Source organism: Rhinoderma darwinii, chromosome 3 (genome assembly GCF_050947455.1).
Source record: "Rhinoderma darwinii isolate aRhiDar2 chromosome 3, aRhiDar2.hap1, whole genome shotgun sequence".
In the NCBI taxonomy this organism is placed as follows: Eukaryota; Metazoa; Chordata; class Amphibia; order Anura; family Rhinodermatidae; genus Rhinoderma; species Rhinoderma darwinii.
Window position 1 is genome coordinate 426,572,239 of NC_134689.1, and position 18,122 is coordinate 426,590,360.

At 42.8% G+C, this 18,122-nt stretch overlaps 1 protein-coding gene across 1 annotated transcript; it reads left to right on the forward strand.

The window, feature by feature from the left end:
• The first annotated feature begins 5,711 nt into the window (after positions 1-5,711).
• On the forward strand, positions 5,712-16,073 carry LOC142750704 (olfactory receptor 5P56-like). The gene is made up of 2 exons (XM_075859689.1): positions 5,712-5,735; positions 15,066-16,073. The coding sequence occupies exon 2, from the start codon at positions 15,069-15,071 to the stop codon at positions 16,071-16,073; it is 1,005 nt and encodes a 334-aa protein (XP_075715804.1). The 5' UTR covers positions 5,712-5,735; positions 15,066-15,068.
• Positions 16,074-18,122: the final 2,049 nt, after the last annotated feature.

Consider the following 18,122-nt stretch of genomic DNA (forward strand, 5'->3'; position numbering starts at 1 on the left):
GTCCCCCCTGTAGATAACCCCATACAGACCCCCCTGCAGATAACGCCATACAGACCCCCCTGTAGATAACGCCATACAGACCCCCCTGTAGATAACGCCATACAGCCCACCCTGTAGATAATGCCATACAGCCCACCCTGTAGATAACGCCATACAGAGTACCCCCTGAAGATAATGCCATACAGAGTCCCCCCTGTAGATAATGCCATACAGACCCCCCTGTAGATAACACCATACAGACCCCCCTGTAGATAACGCCATACAGACCCCATGTAGATAACGCCATACAGACCCCCCTATAGATAACACCATACAGACCCCTCTGTAGATAACGCCATACAGACCCCCCGTGTAGATAATGCCATACAAACCCCCCTTTAGATAACGCCATACAAACCCCCCTGTAGATAACGCCATACAGCCCCCCTGTAGATAACACCATACAAACCCCCCTTTAGATAACGGCATACAGACCCCCCTGTAGATAACGTCATACAGACCCCCCCCACCCTGTAGATAATGCCATATAGCCCCCCTCCCAAAAAAAACAACCTATAGTTTGTCCTACAAAAGAGATGTATCCCCTATCCACAGGATAGGGGACACATGTGTGATCGCTGGCAGCGATAAGGAGAACGGGGGACTGAAAGTCCCCTCAAATTCTCCATGACTAACCTCGGACTTCCGGAGTCTGCACAGTTCAATAAAAATGGAGGCGCACTGGTCACGCTTGCGCACAAGCGCGACCAGTGCACAATTTATTTCTATGGAACTGCAGACAGACCTCGGAATTCCGAGGTTTGTCATGGAGAACTTTGGGGGACTTTCGGTCCCCCGTTCTCCTTATCGCTGGGCGTCCCAGTGATCCCACATGTATAACCTATCCTGTGGATAGGGGATGCATGTCTTTTGTAGGAACGACCCCTTCAGTGGCGTCGCGCTGTAGCAGCCATAGCGGCTGCTAGCAGAGCCTCCGGCCGGCACGGGTCCCCACGCTATGGCTGCTACTGCGATAGTTACGCCACTGACTGGACCCGTACATTGGATGCTTAGTTGATAAATGTTTATGGCATTGGGCTATTGGAAAGCTTTGATCTCCACTTTTTAACCCCCGAAAAATCAAACATTATGCATTAAGGACTACAGGAATTTTTGTTTATGTCAGCCATTATTTTTTTTATTATTTTTACGACTACATCGCAATCGTATATTTTATTTTAGTTCACCATTTACTGATGATAATTTTATTGCATGAGCCGTCATGAGTATCCATATGTTTATAACTTTTTGGAACATTTATTGAATGCAAATTATCTAAAAAAACATTGTGTTTTCTTTTTGTCTTTTTTTGATATTTTTTTAAACTTAATTTACCAATCAACATTTTATAGTTCTTTTAGAGGACTTTAACTATTACATATGTATGACTTTATATTACCGCCTGTCTACATACTATGGGCAAGCAGCCTGCTAGAGAATATCTAGGTAGGCTCAAGTAAGCAGGATATCTGATCAGACCAAGGGGTATTTTTTACCCCCTCTCTGACAGTGTATGACCATCTGTCCTGCCATATGGAACGACAGGGCATTTATCTTGTGTCAAAAGTAATCCCGCTTTTGATAGCACAGAGATTGTTACCGATGATGGTGCTGATCGGGATTGAGCACCTGGGATTGAGAGATCGGCTGTCAATGACAGACATTATTCTATGGCTTGACTCCAAGACCCAGCGCCAGCGCTTGTTTGTCAACTCTCACATTCATGTACATGGAAATGCAGTGAAAGGTTTGACCTCATGAATGTTAAATTCACAGCTGATCACTGCAATTCCAAAGATGAAAAAAAGGGGGGAACTCCTTTGATTGTTTCATGAGGATATCCTGTGCAGTAAATGATTCTTACATTTTATATAGACAGTCTAGAATGTGTAAATGGGGCTCTTCGTCATCAATACACCCTCAAGTCACACTGGGCCCCCCGAGACCATGATGTTCCTTCATTTATGGCTTCACTAATGTTATGAGACAGGTGCACTTGAAATGGATGAATGCACTGGATCTCCGACAAATGTTAAAATAGCATTATAGGAGATCCACTGATATACAGGGGTCATACTCTGCACTACTCCCCGCTGGTCAGCTCAGCTAGATGGTAGGAGTAGCTTGTACCTGCCCAACCTGCCCATCCTACAAGCCTTCAGTTAGCTGTTCTGCAGGTAATTTCAACGTCAACTAGTTTAATACTTCAATTATCATGCGGCCACTCTAGTCCCAGATACAGCTGTGTGTGTGAGTGTGTGTGTGTGTGTGTGTGTGTGTGTGTGTGTGTGTGTGTGTGTGTGTGACGAATGGCACAGTGTAGACCCTGCCTAAAAGGCATGTTTATCTTGATCATTATTTTCAAGATTGTATATAAGTTGAGTAATACTTATCCTGTACTGATCCTGAGTTACATCCTGTATTATACTTCAGAGCTGTACTCACTATTCTGCTGGTGGAGTCACTGTAAAGATACATTATGCAGCTATGGCGCATTCACTGCACGCAGCCTTATTCTCCACATCTAATCTTCCGGGACTACTGACGGGGGCTCGAAATTAAGCCTCTGATGTTAGTGTGAACATAGCCTAAATTATAATAAATGGAAATCATAGTTACGTTTGCACCATCCATTGATGGATGAGAACAACTTTGACAACTTTCTGTAATCAGTCCATTTACAGACCATACCCACACATGACATGACATTGATATGTACTGCTGCACATACTGTAGATTGTCCACTGCCTGTGGCGGACAGTGAAATGGCACCGCCACCTGCACCATAGGGTGTGCATGTTGGGTAGAAGACATTCATAGATATATAGCAAAGAATAAAATACAGGGTGGGCCATTTATATGGATACACCTAAATAAAATGGGAATGGTTGGTGATATTAACTTCCTGTTTGTAGCACATTAGTATATGGGAGGGGGGAAACTTTTCAAGCTGGGTGTTTACCATGGTGGCCATTTTGAAGTCGGCCATTTTGTATCCAACTTTAGTTTTTTCAATGGGAAGAGGGTCATGGCACACATCAAACTTATCGAGAATTTCACAAGAAAATCAATGGTGTGCTTGGTTTTAACGTTACTTTATTCTTTCATGAGCTATTTACAAGTTTCTGACCACTTATAAAATGTGTTCAAAGTGCTGCCCATTGTGTTGGATTGTCAATGCAACCCTCTTCTCCCACTCTTCACACACTGATAGCAACACTTCAGGGGAAGCCGACATGACTGGACATAGGAGGGAAAGGGTTAACTAGATAGGAAAGGTAGGGGGAGGTAGATGAGAGGTAGGGAGGAGTTAGGGGACGTTACTAGGTTTCCCGCTGTTTTCGGCAGTGAGCCGGAAGCAGCGGGAGAAGGAGCAAGGAAAGTTTAGAGCTCCCACCCTCCCGCCCTTTGTTTTGTTATCCCTTGTGGTTCATGTGAGTTTGTCTATAATCATCGTTTACTGTATTTCTTATCTAACATGTTGTTTTATTTTCTTTCAGAGTAGGTCCAGGTGTCATAGCAGCTGGCGAGGGGAGTCCTTGAGGTCGGTCAGTACGAAATGGTGGGGGGGTCGCATCGGGGGTATGCGTCCCCCAAAAAAGGTACATTGTGGAAGGCTTCATAGGGTGTTATCCCTTTGAGGTGGACTTCTGGTGGACTTCTGGTGGTTGGGGCCATCTGTAGAGGTGAGTGGTGCTTCCGAGCTGGTTTACGGCTGGAGGTAATGTCTTGGTGGTGGTGCAGATGGCTAACTCGAGGTATAAAAGGAATATCTAAAAATGGCTTCAAGGACTTCCCCTGCTCGGATTAATGTTAACGTTAAATGTTATTTATGATTATGACCCATGTTGGGTCATGTGAATTATTAGGAGGAATTCTCTGGTTGGATTCCTAATTAGTTATCCGAATGTTTCGGATTTTAAATTGCATTTTACAAAATTGTGAAATTAATAAACGGCTGCTGTGGCCATTTCACATCCAACCTCGGTGTCACGTGTCTTTTCTCAAGGTGGGGGAGGAGGAAAAAGAAGGGATAAGTAAAGGCTCATTAACTCTTTGCTAAATCCGAAAAATGTGTGTTTGGGGTACAGGAGATACCATTTTTGGGTCAAATCCTCACTCCTCATGAATTCCGCATGGACCGGGCCAAGGTTCAGGCTGTGGCTGAATGGGTCCGACCTGCCTCCCTGAAGGCGTTACTGTGCTTCCTGGGGTTTGATAATTATTACAGGAGATTTATTGCTAACTTCTCGGTCATCGCTAAGCCTCTTACGGATCTTACTTGCAAAGGTGCTGATCTCCTCCACTGGCCTCCGGAGGCGGTCCAGGCTTTTGAGATCCTTAAGAAGTGCTTTATCTCTGCCCCAATGCTGATTAAGACTAACCAAATGGAGTCATTCATCGTGGAGGTTGACGCCTCCGAGGTGGGAGTGGGTGCTGTCTTGTCCCAGGGTACCTGGTCCCTTACCCATCTCCGTCCCTGTGCCTACTTCTCCAGGAAGTTCTCGCCCACTGAGAGTAACTATAACATTGGCAACCGCAAACTCTTATCCATTAAATGGGCATTTGAAGAGTGGTGCCACTTCTTGGAGGGGGCTAGGCACCAGGTAACAGTCCTTACCGACCACAAGAATCTGGTTTTCCTAGAATCTGCCCGGAGGCTAAACCCGAGACAAGCTCCATGGGCGTTGTTTTTTACTAGATTCAACTTTTTGGTCACCTATAGGGCTGGGTCTAAAAATATTAAAGCTGATGCACTGTCGCGTAGCTTCATGGCCAGCCCTCTTTCGGAGGAAGATCCTGCTTGTGTTTTGCCCCCAGGTATAATAATATCCTCTGTTGATTCTGACTAAGTCTCTGAAATTGTGGCTGATCAAGGTTCAGCTCCCGGGAACCTTCCTGAGAACAAGCTGTTTGTTCCCCTGCAATATCGGCTAAGGGTACTCAGGGAAAATCATGACTCTGCACTATCTGGCCATCCAGGCATCCTGGGTACCAAGCACCTCATTGCTAGAAACTATTGGTGGCCTGGGTTGCCTAAAGACGTTAAGGCTTACGTCGCCGCTTGTGAAATTTGTGCTAGGTCCAAGACTCCAAGGTCCCGACCAGCGGGCTTACTATGTTCTTTGCCCATTCCCCAGAGACCTTGGACCCATATCTCCATGGATTTTATCACCGATCTGCCTCCTTTTCAAGCCAAGTCGGTGGTGTGGGTGGTAGTAGACCGCTTCAGTAAGATGTGCCCCTTTGTGCCCCTCAAGAAACTACTCAATGCCAAGACGTTAGCCTTGTTTGTCAAACACATCCTGCGTCTCCATGGGGTTCCTGTCAATAATGTTTCTGACAGAGGGGTACAATTTGTTTCATTGTTTTGGAGAGCTTTCTGTAAAAAGTTGGAGATTGATCTGTCCTTCTCCTCGGCCTTCTATCCTGAAACTAATGGCCAAACTGAGACGACTAATCAGTCTCTAGAACAATATTTAAGGTGTTTTATCTCTGACTGTCAATATGATTGGGTCTCCTTCATTCCCCTCGCCGAATTTTCCCTTAATAACCGGGTCAGTAACTCATCAGGGGTCTCCCCCTTTTTCTGTAATTTTGGGTTTAATCCACGGTTCTCCTCCATTTCTCCTGATGGTTCCAACAATCCCGAGGTAGATGCAGTTTATCAGGAACTGTGCACAATCTGGGCCCAGGTTCAGAAGAACCTAGAGGCGTCCCAGAGCATACAAAAGACTCAGGCAGATAGAAGACGTTCTGCTAACCCCTTGTTTGTGGTCGAGGATCTGGTGTGGCTCTCTTCAAAAAATTTGCTCCCCCGTATTTAGGGCCGTACAACGTCATTGAGGCCCTAAACCCTGTCTCCTTCCAGCTGGAGTTACCCCCGTATTTTCAAATACACTACGTGTTTCATGCCTCCCTCCTTAAACACTGCTTCCCGTCCTTGGTTACCTCGAGGAAACCTCCGGTCCCTGTTCTCACCCCTGAAGGGGTAGAATTTGAGGTGGCCAGGATTGTGGACAGCAGGATAGTCCAAGGCTCCCTCCTCCAGTACCTGGTCCATTGGAGAGGATACGGGCCTGAGGAGAGGACTTGGGTACCCACCCGGGATGTTCACGCTGGGGTATTGCTCAGGAGGTTCCATCTTTGCTTCCCCAATAAGCCAGGTCCACCTAGAAAGGGTCCAGTGGCCCCTCATAAAAGGGGGGGGGGTACTGTAAAGGATCTGCCCAGACACAGCTTCTGTGTCGACGCCCGTGGTTAATCAGTCTGCATATGCTCCTAGGTCTGATAGAGTCACTGGAGCTGCTACCACTCAGGCTGGTAAGCTGAGGAGTGGGAGAACCTATCACAGCCTGGCCAGATGGTTCTAGCTCCCGCGCTCGGTCTATGTATATCTTAATTTGCTTCTTGTCTTTGCCTGTGATTCTCTCTTGTTTCCTGGCTCTGCTGTTCCTGCTAATACTACTGACCTCTGCTTCATATCGACCCTGGCTTTACTGACTACGCTCCTGCTCTGCGTTTGGTACCTCGTACACTCCTGGTTTGACTCGGCTCGTTCACTACTCTTGTTGCTCACTGTGTTGCCGTGGGCAACTGCCCCATTTCCCTTAGCTTCTGTGTACCCTTGTCTGTTTGTCTGTCATGCACATATTGAGCGTAGGGACCGTCTCCCAGTTGTATGCCGTCACCTAGGACGACCGTGCAAGTAGGCAGGGACTGAGTGGCGGGTAGATTAGGGCTCACCTGTCTGTCTCCCTACCCCGACATTACAATACCAGTAATGAAGCAAATTGTGCCTCAAGAAACCAAAATGTATTTAATACACTAGGATGTAGGAACGGGAGGAGCCCAATTTCATGTTCTCATAAAAGCTACATAGCATTTAGTCCAAAATATATCATTCATAATATCATAGTTGTAGGGTTGAAAAAAGTCATAAAGCCGTCCAGTTCAGTCTATTTCCTGCAATGTTGATCCAGTGGAAGGCAAAACCCCCATGAAACAAAAGCCAATTCTCCTCATGTTAGGGAAAATTTCCTTCCCGACTCCAAAATGGCAATCAGAATAAATTCCTGGATCAATAAACCATCTACAATAATCTAGTAAACATAACTTGTAATATTAATACAGTCAAGAGAGACATCCAGGCTACTTTTTAAATGTAAACCTTTGCAGCCATTTTCTATATATAAATGATCGCTGCAGCCATCACTGGTCTCAGTGGGTGTACTGCACAGGATCGCTGAGGCCACTAATTGGCTGCAGCGATCACATGGGTATACAGGCACGTCATCGCTGCAGCTATGTCAATAAACAGCGGCGGAGAGGAACAGAGTGGTGGCGCGGGAATGACGGGTATCTGTGAAGTGAGTAATGTTTGGTTTTTTTTGCATCCCTCCTACTTTGGCCAATTTTTGAAAATATTTTCTAAACCCCTTTAACCTATGCCTAAAAAGGTGTTTTTATAATACTGATGCAATTAAAATTACCTCTCTAAACACCAAGGGTCTCAACTCCCCCTTTAAGATGATTTCTGTGTGGAGGGATGCTAATCCATCTAATACGGATTTACTATGTTTGCAAGAAACACATTTTTCCGGACACAAATACCCACAATTTTCCTGTGCTAGATTTCTCATTATTCATATGGTCAATCGGAGAAAAAAATCAGCGGAGGTACTAATTGCGGTGAAGGATTCTGTTTCCATCCTGCTTCTGGATTACGTTGGTGTCTGATAAATAATGACTCTATAACAATTGCTAACATCTATGCCCCTAACATCTCACAGATTCATTTTCTGAACAGAACACTGCAACAAATTTGGAAAATTCATAACGGTAAATTCATAATTTGTGGGGACTTTAATATCATTCCTGATAATCATTGGGATACCACTAGCCGGGGCAGGAGATCTCTCCCAATTCCCTCTCCATGGTTACATACAGAAGATTTGTATGACACATTCAGATGTTTAAATGCTTCATCCAGGGAATTTACTTTTTATTCACCAAGACACAAGGCCTTTTCAAGGATAGATCTATTTTTGCTAGACTGGTGGACTTCACCTTTAGACTCCAACTCCTCCGAGGTAGGCCGAACGACTTGGTATGGTCATGTCCCAATTTACCTCACCCTTAATGTTTCCCTTTCACCATCTTCTCCCCAATCCTGGAGAAATAACACATTCCTAAATAAATCTTCCAAAATATAAAGATTAGGTGCTCTATCTTTTGAAGAATTATTTTTATTGGAATTTATCCCAGATGTAGACTCCTTTGTCATTTGGATTGCCCATAAGGCAGATATAAGAGGCTTGTGATCCAACAAGCCTCCCATTTAAAAAAAACAAAACACTAGCTGGTTGGAAACCATGTTGACCCAATTACGTTCCTTGGGATCCCAATTACAGTGAGATGATTCAAAGGTTTTACACATTGAATCTTTGTCCCTATGACGCAAGCTGAACATGCTTATTACTATTCTTCCTATAATAAAGCTGGCAAGTTGATGGAACGGAGAATAAAACAAAAACAACTGAAATCTAAAATATCACATTTGATATCGCAAGATACAAATTCCAAGATTTCCAAACCGCAGGATATAGCTGATAGTTTTAGCTCCTTTTACTTCCAGCTTTACAACTTAAAAGATGACCCATCTACACCAAAACTCTCGTAGGAGTTAATAGCTCAGTTCTTGGAGTCCATCCATTTACCTTCCCTTACCCAGAAGCAATTTAGAGAAAGAGAGCTTAGGGGCTGTGATCGTGCATTATGTGTGGTTTATTGTGAGCCCTCAGCAGAGCGGAATGATTCTGTAATCAGGTACCACAGGTCGTGTGTCCAGCATATGTACAATCAGATGAGTCAGAGGTGCAGACACAAGACATAAAGTGTCCTTATTGTCCATTCTCCACAGGGGATCATCAAGATGCACCACCATCACTCAGCTAGAGACCAGCAAACCAAGCAGATCCAATTATCTCGGATAGATAGATATGAGAGATAGATAGATAGATGGATGGATATACAGATAGACAGATACATTATATTTATTTCTCTTTGTTTCCTCTACTTCATTACAATAGTTTTTTCTAATTTCTAATTGTTTTGATTCCCTTTTTTCTCTGCGGCCTCATTATATTTTTCACCTCATTAATTCTGCACATTTTCTTTCCTTTGAGAAATCTCCCGTGTGTTATAAAAAGAAGAACTAAGAAATTGTATAACGCACTTAGAATATTCTACCGGTAGGAGGGACGGATAATTCTTATTTTCTCTAGAAATATTTCTACCATCATTTACACCAGGAGGTGAGTATATAATTTCTCTTTGGCTTATTGATGAACCTTGTTTAGTGGATTTGTTTTCTGGATGAACATTTGTTACTCTGGGAGGTTCCTTGTATCTGTTACAGGAAAATCAAAATGAGTTCCTACTAATACTCAGTAACATTTAGCATTTTCTTTTTGTAGCTCATGTCCTAATGCAACAAGTTCCAGATCCTATGAGATATTACAACTCACCATGACACATTAGACTCTGTTCACACTTCAGTTGGAGCCTCCGTCGCCTATTCAGTCAGATTTCGGGAAGCAGCACTATTCTTTCATCAAAATAGCAGACGCTACAATAGAAGCCCCGACAGACACCGGTGTAAGTCAATGGGGTTCGTCGGGCATTGCTGATATTTATCTTACAACGGATCCAGCAATGTGTCGTGGCTTGAATTATGAATGGGCAAAGCCTTATGCCTAATGCACAGGACCGGTGTGTGCCAGCCTGGTCCTGTCCATGATCCGTGGAAAGATTGGACATGTCCTATGGATCGGAGAGTCGGGTCCGTTTTCACGTACCAAATTCACCCACTAAAGTGAATAAGTCCTTGAAAACTATCAGGTGCCACTCGGATGTCGTGAAAAACGGCCCGAATGGCTCTCGGTCGTGTGCAACTGCCATTAGTCAGCTGAAGGTCATTGATCTTCTCCAAAACCTGAAGTTTGATATATGGAGATGAAGAGGGACTTTCTCTTCCTATCAAGGAGCCTTACAGTCATCACTTATGACACGATATGCGTAAGTAGGAATCCGTCTTAAATGGGACAAATGCAGCTTCAAGATAGGAAATTATCATTTGTTAGATTCTGTCTGGTGTCCTAATGACTTTAAACAATTATTATCCACGTAAACGGACACTTCATCAAAAAAATGAATCCTAATTAGAGAAGCCTAAGGCCGGATTCTCACATGCTGCGTAAAAAACAGTGTATCCGACCTGGAACCCGCAGCACATTCTGTCCGAAAACTGGAACACATTGGTACGGAAAGCAGTGGTAAAAAACTCTTGTACTTACGTAGGTCGTTATTAAGGTGACGTGTCCCTCCGTCACAGTCCTATCCAGCCTCGCTGGATGACGCTGCAGCCTGTGATTGGCTAAAGCGGTCACATGGATGTAACGTCATCCCAGGAGGCCGGACTACAGGAAGGAGAGAGGTTCTGGTTAAGTATGATTTTTATTTTCTGTAGTTGTGATTTTTGCGGCGTAATCGATGTGAATCTGCTGCAAAACTGGGCTTTCCGTTACGGGTTTTGCATCCACATCAAATCAACAAATAACGCAGCACAAATTGACACGCTGAGGATTTAAATTCCGCATCGCAGCTCAATTTATTAATGTTTACGCTGTGGTTTTTTCACTGTTGATTTTCTGAATCTCATTCACTTTGCTGCTACTGTAAATGCTGCGGAATTTCTGCACAGAATTCCGTTGTGGACATTTTGCAGTGTTTACGCTACGTGGGAACCCGGCCTAAGAGTAAGTTCATACTGCAGATTTTCCACAATATAAACCAAAATCGAACAAAAAGAGCATATAGACTAGAATATATATATTGTATCAAAAAGAGGTTTCTTTATTAATTTAAGCAACAACAGAGATAAAAACACAAATATATAATATATTACAAAAATAAAAAAATGATATCAAACACCAAATATACAACACGTTGGTTTCCATGGAGTGAGATATGATATTATTTTGCGACATTAGGTAAAAGCAGCATGGCAAGGAATATACGTTGCGGATATACGTCTATAGGTAAAGGTCAGTGCATATCACAATAGAGGTTTATTGAATCATCACCTTGAAAAGCCTCTGACATGAAATATGCAAATCTCTGTTGTTGCTTAAATGAATAAAGAAACCTCTGTTTGATACAATATACAGTATATTCTAGTCTATAGGCTCCTTTTGTTCGATTTTGGTTTATATCATGTCTATTTGGGAGCCATAGGCTGTTCCCTTCTCATGTGAGACGGACTATTTATAGGAATAAAGATTTTCCACAATGGACTTTGTCGCTGAAAATCTTCAGCATAAAACATTAGCAGCAGAGTGGATGAGATGTCAACAAATCTCCTCCACACGCTGCGTAAATGATGAGCCGAAAATATACACAGAAATTCACCTGTGGTGCGTTTTTTTAATCCGCAGCATGTCAATTGTATTTGCGTAAATGCTGCTTTTTTTGTCGCAGGTTTTCGCCATTGAATTCATCAAGGAGGTAAAACCCGCAACAAATAGCAAAGGTTGTGATTTATTACGGCGGAAAAGGCGCGATAGCAAAAAACTAAATCTCACACTTACCCAGAATTCTGAGCTTCTTCGTCCAGGCCGGCCTCCTAGGATGACGTTTCATCCGATGTGACCGCAACAGCTAATCACAGGCTGCAGCGGTCACATGGGATGAAAAGTCATCCCAGGAGGCCGGGCTGCAGGACGGCAGAGGGACGCGTCACCACGGCTACATAAGTATGAAACTTTTTATTTTCTTGATGTGCAGTTTTCTGTAGCAGACATTCTGGACGAAAAACGACGCCACAATTTGTGCGGTTTTTCGTCTGGAATCCCCTGCGGCGCCCACACGCTGTGTGCTTCTACGTAGCGTATCCGCCCTCTGTGAATATGACCTAAAGAGGCAGTCCGAGATTATAAAAATGGGTTTGGAATTTTCCAAAAACAGCCACTCTTGTCCATGGGCTGTGTCTGATATTCACTTCCATGGGCCTGAGGTGCAAAAACAGACAAAAGCCATTAACCCTTTTTTTCATGGACAATTTTTTTTTCTAATCTTATACAACCGCTGACAGAATCCCTAAAATGTAATATTTAGGTGATCACATTTTTATTTCGTCGTTTCAAAAGTACCCAACATTAACCCATTGTAAACATGGACAGTTTCGGCTTTAAGGACCAATTTCTTTATTTATTTTTTTCCTTTTTGCTTTTCGACATTCTGGCGTTCATAACTTTTGTGTATTTTTCATATAGTGCAACTATGTGAATATTATTTGGTGTTTTGTAATAAAATGTATTATATCTAAAATTGGGTTTGCGTGTTTATTTAATTAATTTTCATGGTTATTTTAAATTAAATTTTAATGATTTTTTTATTTTTTTATTCCATAATGGGATTTTTATTAATTATTATTCATATATGCAATTAAATTATCCTGAGTACTAGTCACTTATACCTAAGTATGCCCTAACAACAGGCATCATGAAATGACAGCCCATGGGTCCTTTGACAGACCCTGGATTGTCTATCCATATAAAGTATGGGCATAGATCGCATCGCCCAGACATCACTCTGACGCGGTCAAAGAGCGATTCCCTTCTACTTCCTTTCTTTTATGCCTCGAACAGCTTTGATCATGGTGTACAAGAGGTTAAACGCCCCCTGGTGTTATTTTACCCTAAAAATAAATTCTCTAATTCTACCGAGCAAAGTGACGCCAAATATGATGACATTGTATAATGTATGACGTCCCTATGGCACAGAAAACAAAGACTCTATTTTAGTTTTACATGTATCTCCCTCCCTTCACTTAAGACTCAGCCTCTGAACAAAATTGGTGGCCGGGGGGGGGGGGGGGGGTATGTATATTCTTCATGGCAAGAACGTAAAACGGCCTGACACCCATGCAATATGTTTTTGTGTCAGGCAGAATGTCTAAAATGTATGTTTAAAATTGGGGAGGTGGATTTTTTTAAAATGATTATTTTATTATTATTATTTTTTCTTCAATAATTTATTTATTTTTACATTTTATGCAAGATGCACAGGAGTTTTTTTGGGTGACAGTAAACTGATTATTTCAGTACCCTGTCAAAGTACAGGATCGGACTATCAGTGTAAACGTTTGATCCTGTCTACTGTACTGGGTAAAGAAGGGCACAGTGCCACCAAAACACACAGTACCAGTGGTGAATATATAGCTTGCGCAGCTAGTTCAGCTGCACAGGGGCCCAGAGGGGAGCGGAGAACACAGGGTCGGCTTAAATAAAAGATGCTGTAATCTTAACCTTGACTTTTAACGAGTTAAATATATAGTGGCAAAAAACGTAAACTTGACCTTTTCATGGCTTAAGTGATAAGTTATCAGAGTCAAGACAAGGATTGCTACATCTGTATGTTAGAAAATTACCCAAAAAATAATTCAGCTATTAAATCCCCTGCCGCTCCAGTGCCGATTCTCGGTGGTCCCCGCCGGTCTTTCTTTCTTTTGTTGCAGCAATGATGTGCTGTACATCCATGTGACTTCTGCAGCTAATAAATGGCCTCAGTGGTGATTCTTGCACATCATCAGCGGGGGGTGGGCACCAGAGAATGCACATCATCAGCGGGGGGGGCACCAGAGAATGCACATCATCAGCGGGGGGGGCACCAGAGAATGCACATCATCAGCAGGGGGGGCACCAGAGAATGCACATCATCAGTGGGGGGCACCAGAAAATGCACATCATCAGCGGGGGGGGGCACCAGAGAATGCACATCATCAGCGGGGGGGGGGGGGGGCACCAGAGAATGCACATCATCAGCAGGGGGGGGGCACCAGAGAATGCACATCATCAGTGGGGGGCACCAGAGAATGCACATCATCAGCGGGGGGCACCAGAGAATGCACATCATCAGCGGGGGGGGGCACCAGAGAATGCACATCATCAGCGGGGGGGGGCACCAGAGAATGCACATCATCAGCAGGGGGGGGCACCAGAGAATGCACATCATCATCGTGGGGCCACCAGAGCATGCACATCATCAGTGGGGGGCCACCAGAGCATGCACATCATCATTGTGGGGCCACCAGAGCATACACATCATTAGCGGGGGTCACCAGAGCATGCACATCATCAGCGGGGGGCCACCAGAGCATGCACATCATCAGCGGGGGGTCACCAGAGCATGCACATCATCAGCAGGGGGGGCACCAGAGAATGCACATCATCAGTGGGGGGCACCAGAAAATGCACATCATCAGCGGGGGGGGGGGGGGGGGGCACCAGAGAATGCACATCATCAGCGGGGGGGGGCACCAGAGAATGCACATCATCAGCAGGGGGGGGCACCAGAGAATGCACATCATCAGTGGGGGGCACCAGAGAATGCACATCATCAGCGGGGGGCACCAGAGAATGCACATCATCAGCGGGGGGGGGGGGCACCAGAGAATGCACATCATCAGCGGGGGGGGGGGCACCAGAGAATGCACATCATCAGCAGGGGGGGGCACCAGAGAATGCACATCATCATCGTGGGGCCACCAGAGCATGCACATCATCAGTGGGGGGCCACCAGAGCATGCACATCATCATTGTGGGGCCACCAGAGCATACACATCATTAGCGGGGGTCACCAGAGCATGCACATCATCAGCGGGGGGCCACCAGAGCATGCACATCATCATCGGGGGCCACCAAAGCATGCACATCTTCATCGGGGGCCACCAAAGCATGCACATAGTCATCGGGGGCCACCAGAGCATCGGCACTGAAACGGCAGGGGATTGAACAGGTAAGTTTTTTTTTTTTTTTCTAATATCCTGCAGCCAGATTAGTTCCTTAAGTCTCAGACAACCCCTGATAATAACACCAGACATCGTATTGGTGTAAGTTCGCATTGAGCTCTTCCTGAACCTCCAGAGTGTTGAGTTTGAGACCTTTTTGTTTTTTGATATCCAGGCAATGGAGGGGAAGAATGTTACTTTCATCTCGGATGTCATCCTTCTGGGTTTCCAAGATCTCCAAAATTTTAAATTCTTATTTTTTTCAATTTGCTTGGTGATTTATTTGGCAACTGTGAGTGGAAATCTCCTGATCATCACCCTGGTGGCCTCCAGCAAGAACCTTCATTCTCCAATGTACTTCTTCCTCACACAACTCTCTTTATCTGACCTCCTGCTGAGTACAGACATTACCCCTCAAATGCTTTCTGTAGTTCTGAACGGATTGAGCACAATTCCTTTTACAAGCTGCATCTCCCAATTTTACTTTTTTGCAGTTTCTGAATGTTCAGAGTGTCTTCTTCTCACCGTGATGTCTTATGACCGATTTTCGGCAATTTGCAACCCATTGTATTATAACAGTGTAATGAACAGTACATTTTGTGTAAAGTTGGTTGTCATCTCTTGGCTCTTAAGCTTCTTAGTCATATTGATTGATACAATGACAATAGGTTTTCTACATTTCTGTGGACCCAACGTGATTGACCATTTCTTTTGTGATTATCCGCCTATATTAGAGCTCTCCTGTTCAGATGTATCTTTAGTCCAGATGGAAGTTCTGTTCTTGAGTTTTCCGGTTCTCGTTCTTCCATTTGGAATAATTATGGTGTCCTATGTTTATATTATAAAAGAAATCTTAAAAATTCGATCAATCATTGGAAGACATAAAGCCTTCTCCACCTGTAGCTCTCACCTCATTACAGTGTCTCTCTTTTATTCAACTTTGTTTTGCATTTATGTCCTCCCATCTGGACAGTTGTTGACCACAAGCAAAAACTTATCTTTGTTTTACACAATAGGAACCCCACTGATAAACCCAATTATATACAGTTTGAGGAACAAAGACATAAAAGAAGCATTTAGAAAAATTATCAAGAACTGTAAATTGTTCTTTTTCATTAACATATGCAATAAATGTAATTTGAAAAGCCTTATGTTTTCTAAAAGGTCGAAAACTATTACTTAGAATGTTTCAAAACAATTTTATTATAAACCTCATGTCATCCATAGCCACTTACCATAGCAGTCCCATCAAACTATAGACACCCCTTCAAATTCACATACTCAACAGGCCTTCTAGATCTCACCGAAGCAATGGACGGGTAAAATTGGCGCCTCATTCTCCTTAAATTGTATGCCCCTTTCTACCTCACTCTCTCATTTTTAATGCTCACTCCTCACTCATACATCTACTCTCATATATCTATACACTAGAGAAAAGAAGAACATGAAAGCCACAAGTAGAAATAAATAGCTTTATTAAACACATAATTACATACATAGAAAACGTTAAAAAGGTACAAAACAGGACAAGAGGACACTGTAAAAATTCCAGTGTGAACACGACTGAAAGACTCCCTATGATATGCAAATGATGGTATAGGGTGATCAAGGAAATGGATATGAAGTATGGGTGGTAGCATACCGCGAAACGCGTGTTGGGATTCTTCTTCACGCCAGTCTGACTCCCCTAAACATTTTTTACATCGGTACGTTTTTTCTAGGAATGGAAGCGATGAGTGGCTCATTTAGGTCTTAGACCTGTAAAATGTTCACTATTAGCATCTGACTCATACCTTTACATTAGGTCTCAGACTTACTGCCTATTTACTATTAGCACTTTACTCATGTCTATATATCTATAAGCATTGTCTGTATGTATACCATGGTATGGTTCTTAGTGCTTTATACATCTACCACCCATACTTCATATCCATTTCCTTGATCACCCTATACCATAATTTGCATATCATAGGGAGTCTTTGGGTATGTGCACATGGTAGCAGGCTTTTACGTCTGAAATGACAGACTGATTTCAGGAGAAAACAGCTGCCTCGTTTCAGCCGTAATTGCTCCTCCTCGCATTTTGCGAGGCTTCTCTGACAGCCATAAATTTTGAGCTGTGCTTCATTGAGTTCAATGAAGAACGGCTCAAATTACGTCTGAAAGAAGTGTCCTGCATATAATGTATATAAGTGTCCTGCATATAATGTATATAAGTGTCCTGCATATAATGTATATAAGTGTCCCGCATATAATGTATATAAGTGCCCTGCATATAATGTATAGAAGTGTCCTGCATATAATGTATATAAGTGTCCTGCATATAATGTATATAAGTGTCCCGCATATAATGTATATAAGTGTCCCGCATATAATGTATATAAGTGTCCCGCATATAATGTATATAAGTGTCCTGCATATAATGTATATAAGTGTCCTGCATATAATGTATATAAGTGTCCTGCATATAATGTATATAAGTGTCCCACATATAATGTATATAAGTGTCCTGCATATAATGTATATAAGTGTCCTGCATATAATGTATATAAGTGTCCTGCATATAATGTATATAAGTGTCCTGCATATAATGTATATAAGTGTTCCGCATATAATGTATATAAGTGTCCTGCATATAATGTATATAAGTGTCCTGCATATAATGTATATAAGTGTCCTGCATATAATGTATATAAGTGTCCCACATATAATGTATATAAGTGTCCTGCATATAATGTATATAAGTGTCCTGCATATAATGTATATAAGTGTCCTGCATATAATGTATATAAGTGTCCTGCATATAATGTATATAAGTGTCCCGCATATAATGTATATAAGTGTCCCGCATATAATGTATATAAGTGTCCTGCATATAATGTATATAAGTGTCCTGCATATAATGTATATAAGTGTCCCGCATATAATGTATAGAAGTGTCCTGCATATAATGTATATAAGTGTCCTGCATATAATGTATATAAGTGTCCTGCATATAATGTATATAAGTGTCCTGCATATAATGTATATAAGTGTCCCGCATATAATGTATATAAGTGTCCCGCATATAATGTATATAAGTGTCCTGCATATAATGTATATAAGTGTCCTGCATATAATGTATATAAGTGTCCTGCATATAATGTATATAAGTGTCCCGCATATAATGTATATAAGTGTCCCGCATATAATGTATATAAGTGTCCCGCATATAATGTATATAAGTGTCCCG